The sequence below is a fragment of the Gorilla gorilla genome, chromosome 6, assembly GCF_029281585.2.
Source record: "Gorilla gorilla gorilla isolate KB3781 chromosome 6, NHGRI_mGorGor1-v2.1_pri, whole genome shotgun sequence".
In the NCBI taxonomy this organism is placed as follows: domain Eukaryota; kingdom Metazoa; phylum Chordata; class Mammalia; order Primates; family Hominidae; genus Gorilla; species Gorilla gorilla.
The window spans coordinates 13657247-13678916 of record NC_073230.2 but is presented as its reverse complement, the minus strand read 5'-3'; the positions used below and the strand labels follow the sequence as shown (position 1 = coordinate 13678916).

The following is a 21670-nucleotide window of genomic DNA, read 5'->3' as shown; positions in this document are numbered from 1 at the left end:
ACAATATGGGATGGGCTTGGTGACTCTTTATTCTTTTGAGAGAGGGTCTTGGTCCATCACCCAGACTAGAGTACAGTGGCTTGATTATAGCTCACTGCAGCCTCAGCCTCCCGGGTTCAAGTGATCCTCCCACCTCAGCCTCCTGAGAAGCCAGGACAACAGGCATGTGTTGTCCAGTTGGCCAACTACACATGGCCGGTGACTCACTTTTTTATTTTTTTATTTTTTTGAGACGGAATCTCACTCTGTCACCAGGCTGGAGTGCAGTGGTATGATCTCGGCTCACTACAACTTCTGCCTCCCCGGTTCAAGTGATTCTCCTGCCTCAGCCTCCTGAGTAGCCGGGATTACAGGAGTGTGCCACCACAGCCAGCTAATTTTTTTGTATTTTTATTAGAGACAGGGTTTCACCATGTTGGCCAGGCTGGTCTCGAACTCCTGATCTCAAGTGATACACTCACCTCGGCCTCCCAAAGTGCTGGGATTACAGGCGTGAGCTACCGTGCCCAGCCCCAGTGACTCACTTCTTTTATTTTGTTTGAGACGGAGTCTGGCTCTGTTTCCCAGGGTGGAGTGCAGTGGCGTGCTCTCAGCTCACTGCAACCTCCTCCCGGGTTCAAGCAATTCTCCTGCCTCAGCCTCCCAAGTAGCTAGGATTACAGGTGTGTGCCACCACATCCAGCTAATTTTTGTATTTTTAGTAGAGGTGAGGTTTTGCCATATTGGTCAGGATGGTCTCGAACTCCTGGCCTCGTGATCCACCCACCTCAGCCTCCCAAAGTGCTGGGATTACAGGTGTGAGCCACCACACCTGGCTAACTCACTTCTAATAAAAAGAATATGATAGAGATGCCAGCTTGTCACTTCTGAGACTAGGTCTAAAAGGTGTTGCAGCTTCCTCCCCTCTCTGTCAAACCACTCCCTCTGGGGAAAGCTAGCTGTCTGGTCATGAGGACACCAAAGCAGCCATCTGTAAAAATCCATGTGGTAAGAAACAGTCTTCTTATTAGCAGCCAGAAGGGGGCCTTCTGCCAACAGACAAATGATTAAACCATCCTGGAAGGAAGACTCCAGCCCCAGTCAAGCCTTCAGATGAATGCAGCCTTGGCTGATGTCTTCACTGTAACTGTTGGGGAAAAAATAATGAAAATAATATCTCCTGCTAACCCAGTAAAACTTCTGCTCCAAATGTAGAAAAGAATGAAATAGTTTTATTAATGAATCAGCATCAGACTAGACTGTGATGAGCATCACAGGCAGTCCATCAAAGTGATTTCAAAGACAAAACACCAGGCCAGGCACAGTGGCTCATGCCTGTAATCCCAGCACTTTGGGAGGCCGAGGTGGGTGGATCACCTGAGGTCAGGAGTTCAAGACCAGCCTTGCCAACATGGTGAAACCCTGTCTCCACTAAAAATACAAAAATTAACTGGGCACGGTGGCGCACACTTGTAATCCCAGCTACTCGGGAGGCTGAGGTAGGAAAATCACTTGAACCCAGGAGGCAGAGGTTGCAGTGAGTCAAGATCATACCACTGCACTGCAGCCTGGGCAACAGAGTGAGATTGTCTAAAAAACAAAAAAATACAGAACACCCTTTTATATAGGAAGGTAGATACAATCCATTACATACCAATTAATAGTCTTTACCCAAAAGAAAAAAGAAAACTTATATTTTTGTCTTGTTTTTATTTTTTATTTTATTTTCACTTTTTGCTGGGATTATAGGTGCACACCATCACACCCAGCTAAATTTTTTTTGTATTTTTAGTAGAGACGGGGTTTCACCATGTTGGTCAGGCTGGTCTTGAATGCTTGACCTCAAATGATCCGCCCACTTTGGCCTCCCAATGTGCTGGATTACAGGCATGAGCCACCGCACCCGGCCCAAATTTCTTTTTTAAAAATAATTTTACTTAATGTATTGAACCATCAGTGGTTAGCTCTCTTCCACATTGCCTGTCTATAGATTTGTGAAAGTGGTAACAGGTATACGTAGGAACCAAAGCATAGAGCTTGTCTGGTGAATCTTCATCCTTATTAAGTTTTCTGGGCAACTTCATATGGATATGGTATGGGACATTCCTTATTCCTTTGGCCCAGAGAGCTTTGTTGAGCCTCACATCAATGTGCAAATTTGGAGTCCCCATCTCCTTCATGGCGAATTTCTGGATCTCTCTGTGTGCCCGAGGGGCACTTCTTGAAGCCCACTCCACCCATGCGCTGGTGTATTCTGGGGTCACCGCCTCACTAATGGCGGAACGACCTTTCTTCTTGCCACCCTTCTTTGCAGAAGCCATCCTGCCAAGCCCCAGTTGGAAAAGGTGGAATCAAATTTCAACATGAGGTTTGGACGGTACAAACATCCAAACCATAGCACCCAGTAAAACTATCTCTTAAGAACCTGGGTAAGCCAGGTGCGGTGGCTCATACCTGTAATCCCAGCACTTTGGGAAGCCGAGGCAGTGAGTCGAGATCGCACCACTGCACTCCAGTCTGGGCGACAGAGCAAGACTCCATCTCAATTAAAAAAAAGAAAAGAAAAGGGGAAGGAGAGGGTAGCAGCCGCCGAGGTCTAGAACTGTCCAGCATGCTGCGTGGACAGCGGTGGGAAGGGTATATTTACCAGTGAAGGGGAAAGAGCTAGTTGATAGTGATTTGTGGTCACTGATGGAGTGAGAGCTTGGGAAGGCAGGTGCCCAGCATAGACAGGGAATTCACTCTGAATTGGAGGAGTGGGGAGGGAGGCCTGGATGCCCTGTGATGAGGATGGGAGCCGATGCATACAAGTTTGTAGAAGAGGCATGGGGTGGGAGAATCCTGTCTGATAGAATCTTTTTTTTCTTTTTTTCGAGATGGAATCTTACTCTGTCGCCCAGGCTTGAGTGCAACGGCACAAGCTCAGCTCATTCTAACCTCTGCCTCCCGGGTTCAAGCAATTATCCTGCCTCAGCCTCCTGAGTAGCTGGGATTACAGTCCCCCACCACCACGCCTGGCTAATTTTTTCTATTTTTAGTAGAGACAGGGTTTCTTTGTGTTGGCCAGGCTGGTCTCAAACTCCTGACCTCAAGTGATCCACCCTCCTTGACCTCCCAAAGTACTGGAATTACAGGCATGAGCCTCAGTGCAGCCTCTGCCTGATAGAATCTTTTCTCTGTGAAGCATCATCAACTCATACAAAAATCTTTGAGGCCTCCTTGAGACTAAGGACTATTATATCTTTGGCACCTGAAAGGAGGGTGTTATGGACTGAATTGTATCGCTCTCCCCCCACCACTAAATTCGTATGTGGAAGTCCTAACGCCCAGTATCTCAGAATGTGAGTGTATTTGGAGAAAGGTAATTAAGGTTAAATGACACCACATGGGGAGGGGGCTTAATCCAATAGGACTGGTTTCCTTAATAGAAGAGGCAGAAGCCTGGACAACATAGCAAGACCCCATATCTACAAAATTAAAAAAAAAATTAGCCAAGCATGGTGTTACATGCCTGTGGTCCCAGCTACTCAGCAGGCTGAGGTGGGAGGATTGCTTGAACCCACGAGCAATCCTCCATATGTCTGCATTACTTGGTGTTTACTGCATGAGCCATGATTGTACCACTGCACTCCAGCCTGGGTGATAGAGCAAGACCTTGTCTTTATGAAAAAAAGAAGAGGCAGAGTGCGGTGGCTCACCTGCAATCCCAGTATTTTGGGAGGCAGAGGCAGGCCTGAGGTCAGGAGTTTGACACCAGCCTGACCAACATAGTGAAACCCTGTCTGTACTAAAAATACAAAAATTAGCCAGGGGTGGCAGTGTGTGTCTGTAATCCCAGCTACTTGGGAGGCTGAGGCAGGAGAATCACTTGAACCCAGGAGGTGGAGGTTGCAGTGAGCTGAGATCGCACCACTGCACTCCAGCCTGGGTGACAGAGCAAGACTCCATCTCAAAAAAAAAAAAGAAGAAGAAGAAGAAGAAAGAAAGAAGTAGGACAGAGGAGGAAGGAGGTGGAGGGAGGAAGGAGCAGGAGGAGGAGATGGAGACGGAGACAGAGACGGAGATGGAGAGGGAGACGGAGACAGAGAAGGAGAAGGAAGAAATGCTGGGGAGAAAAGACCAAGTGAGGACACAGGGAGAAAGCTTGTCTGCAAGCCAAGGAGAACAGCCTCAGGAGAGACCCAACCTGCTGACACTTTGATCTTGGACTTCCAGCCCCCAAAACTGTGGGAAAACACATTTTTTCTGTTTAAGCTGCCCAACCTATGGTATTTTTATCATAGCAGCCCTAGCAAACGAATAGAGGGAACAGGAAGAGAGAAAAGAAGTAAGGGCTTTATGTTGAAACCCCCAGCATCTGTGGCCCTTAGAGTGCTGACATGTGTGTGTGCGTGCATGTGTGTGTGTGTGTGTGTGTGTGTGTGTATATATATATGGCAGCTATTTTCACTCAGAGGATGGGGCTTTTGGATTTAGACAGACTTGGATTTTAGATCCAGCAAGTCACATAACCTTCCTAAGTTTCAGAGTTTTACTTGCAAAAAAGAGGTAATGAAATCCACCTTGGGTTTTTGTGAAAGTAAAATGAAATGAAATCCGTAAAAACACTGAGCACACTAACTAACCACTCACGGATATTACTATCTGGAAAGGTGGTGTATCGTGAGGCTACGTTATTTTGTTAGTATTATTGGAGATAAATGAATTCCTGAGGCATAAGTGCCTGCATTCACACCTTGTCATTTGGTGAGGAACTAGGGGGTCTGGGTGGATATGGTACAGATATTGAGTCATATACAGGGCTTTGCACTGACTCTGGGGTAGAACCACCATAAAACATAACTCCAGGTAACCAGACTCAAGAGAGGCTGCCTTCTAAGATGTTGGTACCTAGCAACGCACCTGGCACACAGTAGGCAATTAAAAAGCATTGGCCGGCCTGGCGTGGTGGCTCACGTCTGCAATCCCAGCACTTTGGGAGGCTGAGGCAGGCGGATCACGAGGTCAGCAGTTTGAGACCAGCCTGGCCAACATGTTGAAACCCCATCTCTACTAAAAATACAAAAATTAGCCGGGCGTGGTGGCACATGCCTGTAGTCCCAGCTACTCAGGAGGCTGAGGCAGGAGAATCGCTTGAACCCGAGAGGCAGAGGTTGCGGTGAGCCGAGATTATCCCACTGTACTCCAGCCTGGGCGACAGAACAAGACCCTGTCTCAAAATAATAATGATAATAAAAATATATAAAATATAAAAAGCAGGCCAGGCGCAGTGGCTCACACCTGTAATCCCAGCACTCTGGGAGGCCGAGGAGGGTGGATCACGAGGTCAGAAGATCGAGACCATCCTGGCTAACACAGTGAAACCCCGTCTCTACTAAAAAATACAAAAAATTAGCTGGACGTGGTGGTGGGCGCCTGTAGTCCCACCTACTCGGGAGGCTGAGGCAGGAGAATGGCATGAACCCGGGAGGCAGAGTTTGCAGTGAGTGGAGAGATTGTGCCACTGCACTCCAGCCTGGGCGACAGAGTGAGACTCCGTCTCAAAAAAAAAAAAAAAAAGCATTGGCCAATGAGTGCAGGAAGGAAGAGCGCTCACTGAGTACTGAACATCTATCAGCATCTGTTAATGGGTCTGTTAATTAACCCTTTCAGGGTTGTAAGTAATAGCAACCATTCAAACCAGCCTAAGCCAGGGAATTTAAATACATTTAAAATTCTTTTAAATGGAAGGAGAATCTGTTGTCTTGAAGACTGACAAGTCCAGTGTGTGCTTCAGGTATGGCTGGATCCAGGGACAGTGGCATGTATATGGTGATCTTCTCCCCTTTTTTTCTCCTGTGCTAGCTTTATATCCAGGCAGGTGCCCTTCATATGGTGGTCTTGGCAGCCCCTCCTGACTCCTACCTTCTATACACCCAGAAATTCCAGAGCAAAGGGAATCTCTTTTTCAAACAGTGCCAGCTGGAGGCTTGGACTGACTCTGAGCCACACAGCCAGAGTCACAAGATCATCCTTATCCAATCACTCCAGCTCCAGGCCCTGGGAGTAGGGGAGAGATAATTTCTGAAACGAGAAACAGGAATCCTTTCCCAGCACAAGGGCGAGACTGGTTGCCAGGAAGGCAGACCACACTGCCCACTGGACTAAGTATCTATTTCATTTATTTATGTATTATTATTATTTTTTTTTGAGACAGAGTCTCCCTCTGTCACCAGGGCTGGAGTTCAGAGGCGCAATCTTGGCACACTGCAACCTCTGCCTCCCAGGTTCAATAGATTCTTGTGCCTCAGCCTCCCGAGTAGCTGGGATTACAGGCGCCTGCCACCACACTTGGCTAATTTTTGTATTTTTAGTAGAGACAGGGTTTCACCATGTTGGCCAGGCTGGTGTCAAACTCCTGACCTTAAGTAATCCACCTACCTCGGCCTCCCAAAGTGCTGGGATTACAGGCATGAGCCACTGCGCCCAGCCTGGACTAAATATCTGGAGAGAAGTCAGGTAATTCATGGGTGAACAGGTAAGACAGACAGAAGCATGCCACCTGGTGAGTACTTGGGGATGGGGAACCAAATCTGTGCTGGGTCCAGGCAGCACCAGCGCCACTGGGGATTTTAAGGAGGCTGGGATCTGCACCCCTGGCCAAGAGGTCATGCAGTAGATTAATTGCAAAAATGCTCCTGATTCTCCATCTGTACCTGAATCCACACCCTGTGTGGAGTGGCTTTGCGATATCTCCTAGCAGAGCCTGTTTCCCTTCCCCTAGAATCAGGGCTGGCCTTGTCATTTGGATGGACAGCAGATTGTGGCAGAAGGCACGGTGTACCAGCTCAGAGCCTCAGCCTCAAGCCATCTTCTGTGCCTTTGGTTGTTCACCCTCTTTGACCCCCAGTCCCCTCATGAAAAGAATCCTGGCTATTTGGGTGCAAAATGAGAGACCCCACAGGGCTATCCCAGCTTTCCCAGCCAAAGGCCCCAGACATGAGATTGCTTGGTATGATTACCAAAGCTGCCTAGCTGACTCATAGCTGACTGAGGGTGCAGAGTCTAGCTCAGATCAGAACCGGGACCCAGAGACTTGTGAGCAGTAAGTGATTGCTGTTTGAAGCCAGTGAGTTTTGGGACAGTTTGGTATGCAGCATTGTTGTAGCAAACAGATAACCAATAAAAGGCATGCTAGGGAGAAAACCTAGCTGGTGCTTGGCCTGCCACACTGTGCAATCAAGAGGTTAGGTCTCCTGGAAGGGACATGTGTTTCTAACTTGCAGGAAAATGCCATGTGGGCTAACCAGGCCTGGAAATCACGCCTGTTGGAGTCTATTATCTCTACAGATCTTATGCAGGGTTTTTTTTTTTTCAAACGGAGTCTCACTCTGTCGCTCAGGCTGGAGTGCAGTGGCAGGATCTTGGCTCACGGCAACCTCCGCTCCCCCAGGTTCAAGCAATTCTTCTGCCTCAGCCTCCCAAGTAGCTGTGAATACAAGCGTGTGCCACCACGCCCGGCTAATTTTGTGTATTTTTAGTAGAGATGTGGCTTCACTATGTTGGCCAGGCAGGTCTTGAACTTCTGGCCTCAGGTGATCTGCCTGCCTTGGCCTCCCAAAGTGCTGGAATTACAGGCGTGAGCCCCCGCGCCCTGCCTGCAGAGGTTTTAACTGACCTCCTGACATGCTTCCCAGAGACACAGGCACTGGGAACTTTTGGAAACAATTCTGCTTGAGCTGCTAGGGTGAAATGTACCCCACTAGCCACATCCCCCTTGCAGTATATATTTTGGTTTTGATGTTTTTGTATGGTGCTTGTGTGCAAGGAACAAAAAAACAAAGATGGCTTCCAAGAGGGGCCTAGGGGAGACTGGGAAGAACTGAACAGGTTCCCAGTACTGCCCAGGTGCAATGTAAGCCATTTGATTGCAGTGGGAGAAAAAGAATCCATGAGACAGGATTAAAGCCCATTTCAGACTTTTCCAAAAAAAAAAAAAAAAAAAAAAGGTGCAATGAGGGAAGCTGTCTGATCCAAGCATCTGTCAATCAGAGAATTTTAAAAAAGGTGAAACAGTTCACACACCCTCCCTCCCTGCCCACCACACCACCTGCTCCTGCTCCTGGTATCCAGGTAACTCCTGCTATATGCCTAGGCACATGTAAAATGACCATTTGTGTCCCAAACACATCCCAGATTGTGTCATCTGCCCCCACACCTGCCCCGGTCTCATGACTTGCTCCAGGGAACATCACCATCCGTCCAGGTGAGAAGTCTGGCAGTTGGCCACCAGATCTTGCTCACCTCCTGCCTCAACACCTCCCCATTCTGTCTGCTCTACCTTGACCACACCTATTCCACTCCCAGGCTCCCCACTTCCAATTGGGCCACCTCTACACAGGTTTGGGTTTGTCCACTGCATGAAACCTCAATTCCGCAGTCTGACATAGGGGGTCTTCCTTCTCCAGTCCTTCCTTCCCTGCGTCTCTCCCAGGCTTCTCTCTTCCTATGTCCCTGAAGCCAGCTTCCAAGGCCCAGGCTGGGCGTGCACATCCCCAGGGCCCCTCTACATTGGGCTTTCCGCCCTCTCGCGTCTCGCGCCTGCCTGCAGGGTCGTGTTCAAGGGTGTCGGCCCCCTCACAGGGACCCGCTAGGAGCAGGATCAGAAAAAAGTCCACATGTCCCAGGAATGTGGCCACTTTGTAATCCACCCTCCAGGCCCCCCTGACAGCCTGGGAGCGAAGTGGGAAGTGGGCCCAGGAAGCTGACAGAGCACGGTCCTCCAGGTGCAGGCACACTCAGCACCTGCTCCTACAGCATCTGACTCTGGGCCTGGGTGTAGGAACAAAGGCTGGCAGAGGAGGGCCCGGCCACAGCTCGGCGGCTGAGGTAGCTGCAGGTGAGGCTGGCGGTGTGCTCAGAGCCTGGGGCACAGTGGCCCCGGACCCCGGCAGTGTCTGGGCTGCCCTCTCGGCCTCCATATCCCTGCTCAGGCCGCAGAGGACGCGCTGTGGCCACTGTCACCAGGCCAGGGGTGAAACCATCCCGGAGCTGCGCGGGCCCTCCCCGGCCTGCAGGTCACTCAGCGCTCGCTGGGGAGGGGGAACACAGAGGTAGGGTGGTCAGTGGTCCCAGGAACCTGTGACGCCTCCCCTGTCTCTTCCCACACTAGATAGCCCATCAGGGAGTTAGGGGGATGTGTCACTCACTGGAGCCCCTTTCCCAGCCCTGGCTTCATGGAGGATCCCTTCATTTGGCCTCTGGCCCCCACCTCTCCAAAAGGGCCCCTCAGGGCTCCACCGAGGCTCACCTCGAATTTGCTCATGAACTCTGCAAAGATGCCGAAGAAAGCCTCAGAGGTGGTGGCCTTGGAATCCTCCCCAAAGAAGGCCAGAGCCTTGCCCAGCTCCTCCATGGCCTCGCGCTGCAGCCCGTCCAGCGCCCGAAGTGCTGGCTGGGCCGTCTCCAGGAAGGACTGACGGGCCTCAGTTAAGGAAACAGCCAGCCCGCTGGTGCCCCCAGGGTCTCGGGTGGTGGCCCGACAGACAGGTCCCTAGCAGCCCTATTCCCGGTTGGCCTGAGTCCTTCCAAGGGCCAGGCCCTGTGTCCAACAGGGAACCAGGCCCTGTTCAGGGACTCTAGTCCCACTGGCCACTGAACTCTTCCTGGAACTGGCCACAGCCAGTGCAGCCTCAGGCCATTCACCCCTGTTCTCTCTGCAGGGCCAGGCCCTGGGTCTCTGATCAGAGGCCTCCACTGCCACCTTCTTCCCCAACCACTCATTTACAGTAGGCCCCTCTGTCACTCTCTAGGCCTTTTTTTTTTTTTTTTTTTTTTTTGAGACAGGGTCTTAGTCTGTCGCTCAGCCTGGAGTGCAGTGGCGTGATCACAGCTCACAGATCATTCCAGCCTCTACCTCCCAGGCTCAAGTGATCCTCCCACCTCAGCCTCCCGAGCAGCTGGGACCAGAGGTTTACACCACCATACCCAGCTAAGTTTTTGATTTTTAAAATAGAGATGGGGTGTATGTTGCCTAGGGTGGTCTCAAACTCTTGGGCTCAAGTGATCCTCCCACTTTGGCCTCCCAAAGTGCTGAGATTACAGGTGTGAGCCACTGCACCTGGCCTTAGGCCTTACTCTGTTTTCTAGAGCATTTGTCATGATCTGAAACTGTTCATAAGTTCATTTCCTACCGCCTAAGTGAAAGCTCGCTCCCTCCTTGCACCTCCAGGGCTTAGAATAGCATCTGATACATGGTCAGTCTTGCAAAAAGATTCAGTGGCTGAATCGCTATCATTTTTTCAGCACTTAAAATGGTGCCAAGCTTTGTTCCAAGCTTGTTGAATCATCGTTTAACACCTCTATGAGGTAGATTATCTCTATTTTACATGCGAACAAATTAAAGCACAGAGGACTTTAGCAACTAGCCCAAGATCACACAGCAAGCACTGTAGTGCCTGAGCCACGGTTGAACCCACCAGGGTCATATCAATTAATGACCACTGTGGTAAAGGCTCTCATGACCCCTCTTTTTCCTGATGAGAAAACTGGGCTCACAGAGGGTAACTGACTTGCCCACAGTCCCACAGCAGGTAAGGAAATGAGTCAGGATTTGGGCCTATGCCTGTCTGATATGCCAGGTCAATTTCCTTTGCAGAGGCTGCCTTTAATTAATTAATTAATTTTGAGACAGAGTCTCACTGTGTTTCCCAGACTGGAGTGCAATGGCATGTTCTTGGCTTACTGCAATCTCCGCCTCCTGGGTCCAAGTGATTCTCCTGCCTCAGCCTTCTGAATAGCTGGGATTACAGGCACATGGCACCATACCTGGCTAATTTTTGTATGTCTAGTAGAGACAGGGTTTCACCATGTTGGCCACGCTGGTCCCAAACTCCTGACCTCAGGTGATCTACCCTCCTTGGCCTCCTAAAGTGCTGGGATTACAGGTGTGAGCCACAGCGCCTGGACTGCCTTCATTTTATTTTTGAGACAGGGTCTCACTCTGTCACCTGGCTACAGCGCAGTGGTGTGATCATACCTCACTGCAACCTTGAACTCCTAGGCTCATGTGATCCTCTAGCCTCAGCCTCCTGAGTAGCTGGGACTACAGGCATGCACCACTATGCCAGACTCATTTTCAAATTATTTTGTAGAGATGCGGTCCCCTATGTTGCCCAGGCTGGTCTTAAACTCCTGGCCTCAAGCGATCTCTCAGCCTTGACCTCCCAAAGTGCTGGGATTACAGGCATGAGCCACTGCACCTGGCCCAGAGGCTACCCTTGAATGTGACCATCCATCTTCTCTCTGGGGACCTCCAAGCCCAAGGAAGCAGGCCAATACCCCTGGACTGAGGGATGCTAGAGTGGACTAACCCTTACCTAAACAGCCTCAGTTTTCACATCTGCAAAACATCTGGGTGGGCCAGGCACGGTGGCTCACACCTGTAATCCCAGCACTTTGGGAGGCCGAGGCAGGTGGATCATGAGGTCAGGAGTTTGAGACCAGCCTGACCAACATAGTGAAACCCCATCTCCACTAAAAAATACAAAAAATTAGCCGGTTGTGGTGGTGGGCACCTGTAATCCCAGCTACTCGGGAGGCTGAGGCAGAAGAATTGCTTGAACCCAGGAGATGGAGGTTGCAGTGAGCCGAGATCGCGCCATTGCACTCCAGCCTGGGCAACAGAGCGAGACTCCATCTCAAAACAAAACAAAAATCCAGGTGTGAAGTGGGTGGAAGATGGGGGTGAAAAGCACCTTGCCCAGGCTGTAGAGTTTGCTTAGTGATTCTCTGCAGATCTCCTGCCTGAGAGGAAAGGGCAGGGGTGGATCTGACATCAAATTCCTACTCAGACACTCACCCGCACCAGGCCCCATGTGCTGCAGTCAGAGGAATGTGACGGGCTTTCACCACCTACTGCCCTGGCCACAGGCACAGCCCCCAGAGCTCTCCCCTTTACCTAGCTTCAGCATTAGGGAAAACCCTGTGTTCCCTGCCAAGGGGTGTTGGAGCCAGAGAGGGGGAGCAGGGAGAACTGCCACATGCCCTTCTTTCCTGTCTTCCCATCTGGGCCTCTGTCACCCACTGGCCAGGCCCTGTTTGGAGGCTCAGTGGGAATGTCCCACCCTCCTGAAAGTCTTTGGCTGGTAGGGCCTGACAGGCTGCTCCTTGTAATTTTGACACTTAGCTCTGGGCTCCACTGCCCCAGAGGACAGATGGTACAGTGGCTTTGGGGCACTCAAAAGAGCTCTGGCTTCAGTTACACACAGACTTGGCATAAGCACTTGGATTATAAATGACCCAGGGCTAAGCACAGTGGCTCAGGCCTGTAATCCCAGCACTCTGAGAGGCAGAGGCAGGTGGATCACCTGAGGTCAGGAGTGCAAGACCAGCCTGGAAAACACAGTGAACCCATGTCTGTACTAAAAATACAAAAATAAGCCAGGTGTGGTGGTGGGTGCCTGTAATCCCAGCTACTTGGGAGGCTGAGGCAGGAGAATAGCTTGTACCTGGGAGGCGGAGGCTGCAGTGAGCCAAGATCGTGCAACTGCACTCCAGCCTGGGCAACAGAGCAAGGCTCTGTCTCAAAAAATAAATAAAATTAAACAAATAAATAAATAAATAAATTTATAATCCAGGATGGGACCTGGTGGTGTGGCTCACACCTGTAATTCTAGCACTCTGGGAGGCTGAGACAGGCAGATCACTTGAGCCCAGGAGTTTTAGACCAGCCTGGGCAACATGGCAAAACCTTGTCTCTACTAAAAATACAAAAATTAGCCAGGCATAGCCTGGGTGACAGAGTGAGACCCTGTCTCAATCAATCAATCAATCAATCAATAAACAACCCAGGATAGAGCCTCTTCCAGGACCCCTGGGTGCACAGCAACCTGTGTCCAGAATCTCTGCTGGAAGTCGAGGTCTCCAGCGGCCACTGGAGCCATAGCCAGCTCTACCCAACCACCCCAGGATCCAGCCTGGTGCAGGAACAGGTTGCTCAGAGGATGCCGACATGACCATTGCAAACTTGTCCTCACTAGAGGGGGAAATGCTCTGGCAGGCATCCTGTATCTCGCTGATAGTGCCATGGAGGTCAGCCAGGTCACTGGTCAGGGCCCGTTGGTTCACTGTAGGGAAGAGGACAGGGGCTGCATGGGGCCACTCTCCCAGCCCAGGACAGCATGCCTCTGCCTCCCCATCCACCCACCCAGCATACCTTTGGCAGCCAGGGGCACGGTGGGCAGGTCCTGAGCAAAGCCCAGGAGTTCAGGGAAGTGCTGGCTCAGCGATTTGGCAAGGATGTGCAGGAAGGTGGACTTCCCATCCACTGTCTTGGTGGAGTTCAGCTGCAAGTGACCCCCAATATACGTTCCCATCAAGGACCCCATCAGATGGGGTCACACGGGCCCGGCTTCTCCTGGACTACTGTGGCATCAATGATGAATTCTTGGCGCCCCCACTTTTTAATAGCAGGGTCTTGCTCTGTTGCCCTGGCTGGAGTGCAGTGGCTCCATCATAACTCACTGCAGCCTCAAACTCCTAGGCTCAAGTGATCCTTCCACCTCAGTCTCCCAAGTAGCTTGGACTACAGGCATGCGACATGCCTAGCTAATTATTTTTGTAGAACTGGGGTCTAGCTATGTTGTCCAGGCTAGTCTCCAACTCCTGGCCTCAAGTGATCCTCTCACCTTGGCCTCCAAAGTGCCGGGATTACAGGCATGAGCCACCACACCCAGCCCAATCCCCAGCCTTTGACACTCTCTTTCCAAACTCTCTTCCCTCACTCCATTTTTCCAGATCCTGGGAGTGTGTTCCCCCACCCCACCCCACCCCACCCTTTGCTGCAGTCACATCCTGGCTTCAATGTGGCCCTTTTCCTGCTAGGAGGAGAGCCCTCCTTGGTCACGATGTCCTCTTCTGCCCTCTGCCACAACTGAGCTAGGCCTGGCGTTAGCGCCTTGCTGGTAGAGCAAACCAGTCGACTGCTGCCGGCAGGTCCCCTCACCTCTGTCAGAAAGTTGATCTTGAAGCCCGTGGTCTTGTTGGTTTTGGGCTGTCCATCGTTGAGATAGTTGCCCATGGCCAACACAAACTGTGGACAAGAAGGTGGGTAGGTCCTGTCCTCACCCCACCACCCACCCACCCTGCTGCCTGGATGGGCCTCCACGCTGGAAGCCCCAGGAGGCAGAGAAGCAGATAGGGTGCCAGGGAGGGTACGCCCACTGACCTCCAGGATCTTGGCGAGCTTCCGACTGTTTTTGAGCTCCAGGGAGGCCTGGCGCAAGCATTCAAGGCTGCCTCGGATCTCCTCTGTCTTCTCCTGGAGGGTGGCCTGGAAGTGGAGGCTGCGCAGGCGTGTCTTGTATTCGGGAACTGACAGCATCTGCCTCGAAGGCAGAGCCAGGATTCACCCATCCCCTTCCTGGGACCCTCTGCCCCACCGCAGGCTTTGGGGTGGGAGGGGGGGGGGGTCTGCTGGCTGCTTCGGCCCGATATTCCGGTAGGAAGAATAAGCACGACCCCTGGGGGAGCCCACCTCCCATGTACCTTGGACCCCTGATAGGACCCGGCCATTAAAGGTGTTAAACTGGGACTCAGAGGCTTGGGCGCAATGGCGGCCCCCGAAGGCGCGCGGGACCCCAGCAGCACTGGCCACAGCGACAGCCCCTATGGAGCCGGCCGAGGCCTCGGGGCGGGGTTGTGGTCGCGGCACCTGCAGGACGAACTGGTCCGGCTCGCTGAGGCGGCCAGGCGCCTCGCGGAAGGCCTGGTAGCGCTGCTCCTCGTCGGCGTCGGGCGCGAAGAGCAGCAGCTGCGCCAGATGTGCAGGCTCCAGGCGCCGGGGCTCCATGCTCATCAGCACCTGGCGCAGCTCCGCGGGGCTCAGCTTCAGGTGCGCCAAGAGGATGGCTGCGGGCGGGGCGGGGCGGTGAGCTGGGCGGGGCCGGATGGGACCCAAGACGGAGAGGGCAGGGCAGAGGCGGGGAGAGGGCGGACACGGGGCGGGGCCTAGGGGAGAGGACGGGGCCTTGAGGCTGGAGAGACAAGAAACGCGGACGGGGACAAGAGGCTGAACTGAGGCGGGTCCCGGATGGGGAGAGGACGGCGCTTCAATATTGGCCTGGGCTAAGAGGAAGAAAAAAGGAAAGGAGGCGGGGCCGCTCGGTGAGCAGGGGCCGGGAGAGGGTGGGGCCCGGCAGGAAGGGGACGGGGCTTCCAGGTTGGCCCAGGATACTGCGGGGAATCTGAAGGGGCAGGGGACAAGGGAAGCAGGTAGACCTGCGAGGCAGAGCTGGGGCGGGGCCTCGGCTACTGGAGGAACGCTAGAGGGGTGGGGGTCAATGAACAGGGCGGGGTCTATGAGGCTAAACTGGGGCGGGGCCCGGGTGGAAAGAGGGCGGGGCTTTGGGATTGGCCGGGGCTACTGTGAGGAGCCTGGCGGGTAGGAGCAAGGAAACTGAGCGGGGCTGCTGGTTGAGATCGAGCGGGGGAAGAGGGCGGGGCCCAGCAGGGAGAGGGCGAAGCTTCTAGGTGGGCTTCGGCTACAGGGAGGAGACCGAATGGAGGGGACAAGGAACAAGGGCGGGGCCTGCGAGGGGTGCCGTAGGGGGCCGGGGCAGGGGCGGGCCCTGAAATAGAGACGGTCTTTCAGCGACCGATTTAAGGGTGAGGACGGGGTTCTCGAGACGCTAGATTAAGAAGCTGGGTGGGGTCTATGGGGGTCGGGCCAGGGACTAGGGCGGGGCCTGCGAAGGAGAGAGGGAATGAGGCTGGAGGCGGGGCCAGAACCGGGAAGTTGATTAGACAGTGAGGGCGGGGCCGGCACCTGCGCCCACATGGGATCTGGCTGGCTATGGGGCCTGGGAGGGGGCCTTCACCGCGCTGAGCGACAGGAGGCCGGGTCCCCACCGCCTAATCTCTGTCATCCACCTGGGCAGGTCTGAGGCCCAGAGAAAGGGCCGCCGCCTGCCCCCTACACCCCCTGGGGTTCCCCGGACCCTCACAGGTGTTGTAGGCCTTCTTATGGGACAGGATCTCCACCACCTCCTTCTTCCGGAAGGGCTCCGGCCCCGGCACCGGTTCTGGAAAAGAAACTGACAGTTGACGAAGGCGGCTAGGCTGAGGCTGCAGTGGGAAGGCCCAGGGGTGGTGTGGTCACAGCCAACAGCCACTATCCCCCTAAGCACGACCTCGACTTAATCAGCTACATGTCCATAGTCCCTTCATTCCTCAGGTCGGGGACCTTCAGGTCCTGTGTGTAACCTCCCCCGCCCTGCGTCCTGTGCACTCCCCGTGCTGCAGGAAGCCAGGTCTTTCTGTTCCATCCTGGGACCGCCTGTTCCACCCATCAACGACAGGGAGATACCCAGGAAGGGGTGAGGGCAAGGGAGCCTGGAAGATGTATTTGTGGATGCCTCCTGTCTACGGTATGACTGTGAGCAAATTACCTCACCTCTCTGTGCTTCCTCATTAGGAGGTGGGGGGTGATCACAGTATGTACATCATAGAGTTGCCATGGGATTTAGAAATGAGAGTCCCTGGTATTTGATCACTGCACAATAAATGCCAGCTTTTTTTTTTTTTTTTAGACGGGGTCTCACTGTGTCACCCAGGTAACCAGGTCGGAGTGCAGTGGTGTGATCGCGCCTCACTGCAACCTCCACCTCCGAGGCTCAATCGATCTTCCCAACTCAGCCTCCCAAGTAGCTGGGACCACAGGCATCCTCCACCGTGTGCCTGGCTAATTTTTTGTATTTTCGGTAGAGGCAAGGGTTTCGCCACGTTGCCCAGGCTGGTCTCGAACCCCTGAGCTCAGGCGATCCACCCACCTCAGCCTCCCAAAGTGCTGGGATGACAGGCGTGAGCCACTGTGCCCGGCCTAAATGCCAGCTATTAAATAACTCAGGGACTGAAGGCTTGAGGACGCATCAGGTTAAATAGTAGTCAGTGCAGCCCTGGGAGATGCTAAGCCTGGGGCTGCCACAGATGGTGTGGTATCTGGGGTTCCCCCAAGGCCATCAGGCCACTCACTAGCAGGTTTCTGGGTGCCGAAGTGGAGCTCCAGGTCGAGGTATTTCACCATGTCACTCAGCTTATCATAGTCGGAGTCTTCCCCGAGCTGCGAGGGAGGATGGGAGGTTCAGAGTAGGAGGAGCAGCAGCAGCTGGACTGGCCTCCCACTTCCCACCCTCTGAGGGCCACCCTAGGGGCTTCCCGAGCAAAAGCATCCATCAGGTGCTGGGATAAAGCCCGGAGCAGGAGGAGACTGCAGGAGAAGCCAGATCATCCGAGTCACCGGTTGCTGAGCCAGCGACTCTTGGGGTCAATCGAGACTCAAGACTTGGAACACTACTCGTGCAGAAGCCAGCAAGGTGGGACTGCAGCGGGGGCATGAAGGAGCTGTGAAGAGGCTAGAGCCAAGTAAGGGGCTACCGGAGGTGGCTCAGGGGTCTGGCTCTGTCATCAGGTCTCCTTGGAGAGCAGTGAGTTCACCAGGGCTGCCCTGGGCAGAGTGAGCTGGTGCTGGGAGAACTGCAACTGTGACAGCCTAGGGGCCAGACGCTGGACACGTGGCTGTGATGAATGGCGTAGATGAGAGGTAACAGCCTGGGGCTGGGACAGGGAGTGAGGATGGGGTGGCTGCCAAAGGGAGAGAACCCAAAGGGAGGGCAGGCAGGGGAATGAAGTCTTAGAACATGGCTGCAGGGCAGGGACACTGAGGATGGATTTGGGTTTGGCCAGATGTGTGACCTGTGTCCCTGTGTCCACCTTTGGTAACCAATGGAAGAACCACGCTGTGGGGCAAGACTTGAAGATCGGTCCAAGGCTGGCAGGAGTGAGGTCTCCAGGGGACCCAGGAGGTCCCTATTTGTGCCCTTGTCTCACTGAGATTTTTTTTTTTTTTAGATAGGGTCTCACTCTCTACGCCAGGCTGGAGTGCAGTGGTGCCATCTTGGCTCACTGCAACCTCCACCTGTGGGAATCAAGTGATTCTCCCTCTTCAGCCTCCCGAGTAGCTGGGACCACAGGCATGCACCACCAGGTCTGGCTAACTTTTTGATTTTTTTGTAGAGACGAGATCTCACTATGTTGCCCAGACTTGTCTTGAACTCTTAGGCTCAAGCAATCCTCCCGCCTCAGCCTCCCAAAGTGCCGGGATTACAGGCGTGAACCACCAAGCCTGGCCTCAATGGGCATCTTTATTAGCAACTTGGAAAGGGTCCCTGGAGATGTGGGCTGATGATATCTTGGCTGAGAAAGCAGGAGACAGAATTGGGACCCAGGAGATGGCAGTGGGGAAAAATCACAAGCATGCCTCTGCCCAGTGTGACTACATGTGAGAGTGAGCTATTGATCCCAAGAAGATGGAGTTGAGGATGATGGTGATCATGAGCACTGGGACGGGGCAGCCCTGGGAGCTGGAAGGAGCCCCTGCCATATTAAAAGGAGTATGATGTCCCAGTCAAAGGAGCTGAGAACCCTGTTCTCTCCTCTGAGCTGGTCAAGCCCCATTGGGGGTTCCATCTGGGAATGTCTCTTTGACAGGGACATGGACACTGGAGTGGGGGTTGGAAACCATGTTCTAAGAGAATGATCTGAAAAAAAAAAGGGGTGGGGTGAACCTTGTTCATCTTGCAGATTGTTTGGTCTGTGGATAAGATTGCTCTGCCCGATTTTAAGGGCCAGAAAGAAAACAGGGCATGGGAATCCTGGGGAGACAAGATTTCAGAGCAAGACAAAGGATGGTTAAAATCGTCCAGTGAGGAAAGGAAGACCTTGACAGGTAGTGAGTTCCCCATCACTGAAGGTGTTCAAGCATACACTGGCAGTGTTGTGAGGGAGGAAATTCAAGCATCAAAGTGAAAGGGTGAAGGCTGGTGTGCAGGAGTTTGAACCAGCTGCTCTTTTAAAGGTTTAAGAGAACTTGTCTGGCCTCAAAAGTGATAGGTTTCAAGGATGGGTAGGGTGGCATTTCCAGGTGTCCCCAGTGTGTGTCTTTGGCTGAGGGACACAGATTGGCTTCAATGCCTGCAGTGGCCCCCAAGCGTGGGGATGTCCTTGGGCTGGGCCTCTACTTATCCTCTGCTTGGGGTAGGGAGGATGATGTTGGAAGATGCCTGGCCGATGGGTTTTCCTTCAGTGCTGCTGCCCAAGCCATCCTCCCCCAGTACAGAGCGCTGCTGGGTCCCAGGTCACCCACCTGACCCCAGATGGTGCCTTCTGAGTTCTCCACCTGTTCCCACCGCAAGCGCTTGACGCTCATGTGGCTGGTCTCACTGCGCCGGTGGCCCAGGCCCCGGGACAGCATGGGGGGTGCACAGGGCACGGGTGGGGGCAGGGGCGGTGGGGGTGGTGGAGGGACTGGGTGGCTGAGTTGGGTGAGGGGCTTGGCCAGCGCCTGAGCAGGGCCTCGGGAACCATCAGAGCTGCGGGAGCTGGGCTTAGGGTCATGGAAAGGCAGGGGTGGCGGTGGTGGGGGGCTGAGCGGGGGTGGGGGGATGTGGTCAGAGATGGAGGAGTAGGTCAGGGAGCTGCCTTCTTCACTGCTGCTGATGCAGTCGCTGGCGCTGCTCCGCTCATTGGTTACGAAGCTGCCCTGGTCATCATGGAAGCTCATCTGGTGGTGGGGAGAGAGGCAAGGGGAGGGTGAGGCTGGGCCCAGAGAGACTAGAGCAGGTGCAAAGTGAAGGATCATGGGATAGCCTGGGGCAAGGACAGGGCCATCTCACGGGTTAGCCTCAGGCTGTGAGGGACACCTGGGCTAAGGATAGGACTGTCTCACAGGTTAACCTCAGGCTGTGAGGGGGATAGCCTGAGCTAATGATAGGACCCTCTCATGGGTTAGCCTCAGGCTGTGAGTGGGATAGCCTGAGCTAAGGAATGGGCTAACCTTGGACAGGGAATATGGGCTAGCCTCAGTCAAGGAGCATGATAACCTTGAACAGGAGATAGGGTAACCTGGGGCAAGGGGTGGGATAGCTTGAGCCAGGGAGTGGGATAGCCTGGGGAAGATCCCAAGGGCAGCAGGCCCCTTGCGGGAGCCCAGGAACACTGTTGCCTTGCAGACCGCCACACCTCGCCTCACCCGCCTCCCTCCACACCTGCTTGCATGCCCACCTCCTCGTAGTCGTTCTCAGGGGTCAGGAAATCATCCACGATGGTGACCCGGGGGCCCAGCTGCTCACTCAGCACGTCCAGGAAGCGGTCAGTATCGCGGCTTCGCACAGGGTGGGAGAAGGTGAAGAGCTTCCTGCGGCTGGGCGGGCGGGTGGGGTCCGGGCTTGGGGGGCTGTCAGGGCAGATGGGCCCGGGGCCTGGCTGTGGGGAGGGCGCCCTGCTGCTGTCCAGGCTGGCGTAGGGGTGGGACTCAGAGCTGCTGGGGGAGGCCAGGCCCCCCGAACACAGCGGGTGGTAGCAGGGGGAGGGCAAGAGTCGCTCGCTGGGCCACGAGACGCCGGACAGGGTCCTGGGCCCTGGAGGAGGGATGGAGTATGAGGATTCCTCTTCAGCCAGCACCGAGGTTCCAGGTGCAAGCTGGAGAGAGGGTCCTAGGACAGGCTGGCTCTGTGTCCCAGGCCACTCCCCTTTCCCTCTCTGGGCACAGTGCAGGAAGATCTTGAGCGGCCCTGCCTTCCAAGCATGACTAAAGGCCAGATCTGGTGAGCAGGAGCACTGCTCGGCCTCAGGACAGGCTGGACGCCAGCTCACCTTGGAATGGTCACCAAGGGTCCCAGCTGGGAGCCACTGAACACCATTAACTCAAAGGGTGGAGGGGCTTCTCTAGGGCCCAGAGCCAGAGTCATGGAGCGTCTCGCACACCCAGCAAGCCCTGAGATCACAGGAGGACCTCCCAGGGCTCCTGCCTTCTGAGCTGCAGAGCAACTGTCTTCCCAGCTGTGCCATTCACAGGACAACGCGTGCACTTGATCATTTATCCAATAACCACTTGCTAACTCGGGGACTTCCTCAGAATCAGGCATCTGCCTTTTTTCTTTTTCTTTTTTAAGACAGGGTCTTACTCTGTTGCTTATAGGCTAGAGTGCAGTGGTTTGAAATAGCTCACTGCAGCCTTGAACTCCTGGGCTCAAGCGATCCTCCCGCCTCAGCCTCTTGAGGAGTTGGGACTACAGGCATATGCAACCATGCCCAGCTAATTTTGTATTTTTTTTGTTAGAGATGGGGTCTCACTATGTTGCCAGGCTGGTCTCAAACTCCTGGGCTCAATTGATCCTCCTGCCTCGGCCTCCCAAAGTGCTGGGATTACAGGCACGACCCACGGTACCCAGGCTACTTTCTTGATCCACAGCTGAGGTGAGGGTCACAGGGCCATGGGAGGGACTGGGACAACCCTGACCCTGATGGAGCAGAGAAGCAGCTCCAGGGCTGAGCCTGGGGTGGAGGGAAACACCCGGACAGTAGATGACAGAGGCTGGAGCCCTACCTGTGGTGACTGCTGGGCTGGGGCCTGGAGGGGAAGCCCGGGATTTGGACACGGTCCCCATCTTTCCTTTGAAGCTGCTGTTCAGTCGAGACTCAAGCTCTGCATAGACGGCTGACATCTGGAGGGAGACGGGGGAGAGTCCAGCCCATTCTACTTCCCCTCGTGGCCCTAATGTGGTCCAGGCCTGGGTGGGCCGGGAGGCAGGGATATGCCCCAGCCTGAAGCAGCACAGGGACGCCTTGGCCTGGGTCTCCTGGGCCCAGTCCTATG

The 21670-nt window shown here is 54.0% G+C and overlaps 1 protein-coding gene across 2 annotated transcripts in view; it reads right to left on the bottom strand.

The window, feature by feature from the left end:
- Positions 1-1132: 1132 nt before the first annotated feature.
- The window catches only part of GRID2IP (Grid2 interacting protein), a 40719-nt gene continuing 20181 nt past the window's right edge, over positions 1133-21670 (bottom strand). For both annotated transcript variants that reach the window (XM_055346486.2, XM_055346488.2), the window contains exons 10-21: positions 21401-21518; positions 20077-20432; positions 19160-19576; positions 16990-17077; positions 15963-16040; positions 14672-14868; positions 14186-14341; positions 13964-14050; positions 13175-13304; positions 12967-13085; positions 9269-9433; positions 1133-9050 (exon numbers count right to left, since the gene is read on the bottom strand). In XM_055346486.2, coding sequence (XP_055202461.1) covers positions 8979-9050; positions 9269-9433; positions 12967-13085; positions 13175-13304; positions 13964-14050; positions 14186-14341; positions 14672-14868; positions 15963-16040; positions 16990-17077; positions 19160-19576; positions 20077-20432; positions 21401-21518 — 1983 coding nt within the window. In that variant the 3' untranslated portion in view covers positions 1133-8978. The remainder of the gene's footprint in view (positions 9051-9268; positions 9434-12966; positions 13086-13174; positions 13305-13963; positions 14051-14185; positions 14342-14671; positions 14869-15962; positions 16041-16989; positions 17078-19159; positions 19577-20076; positions 20433-21400; positions 21519-21670) is intronic.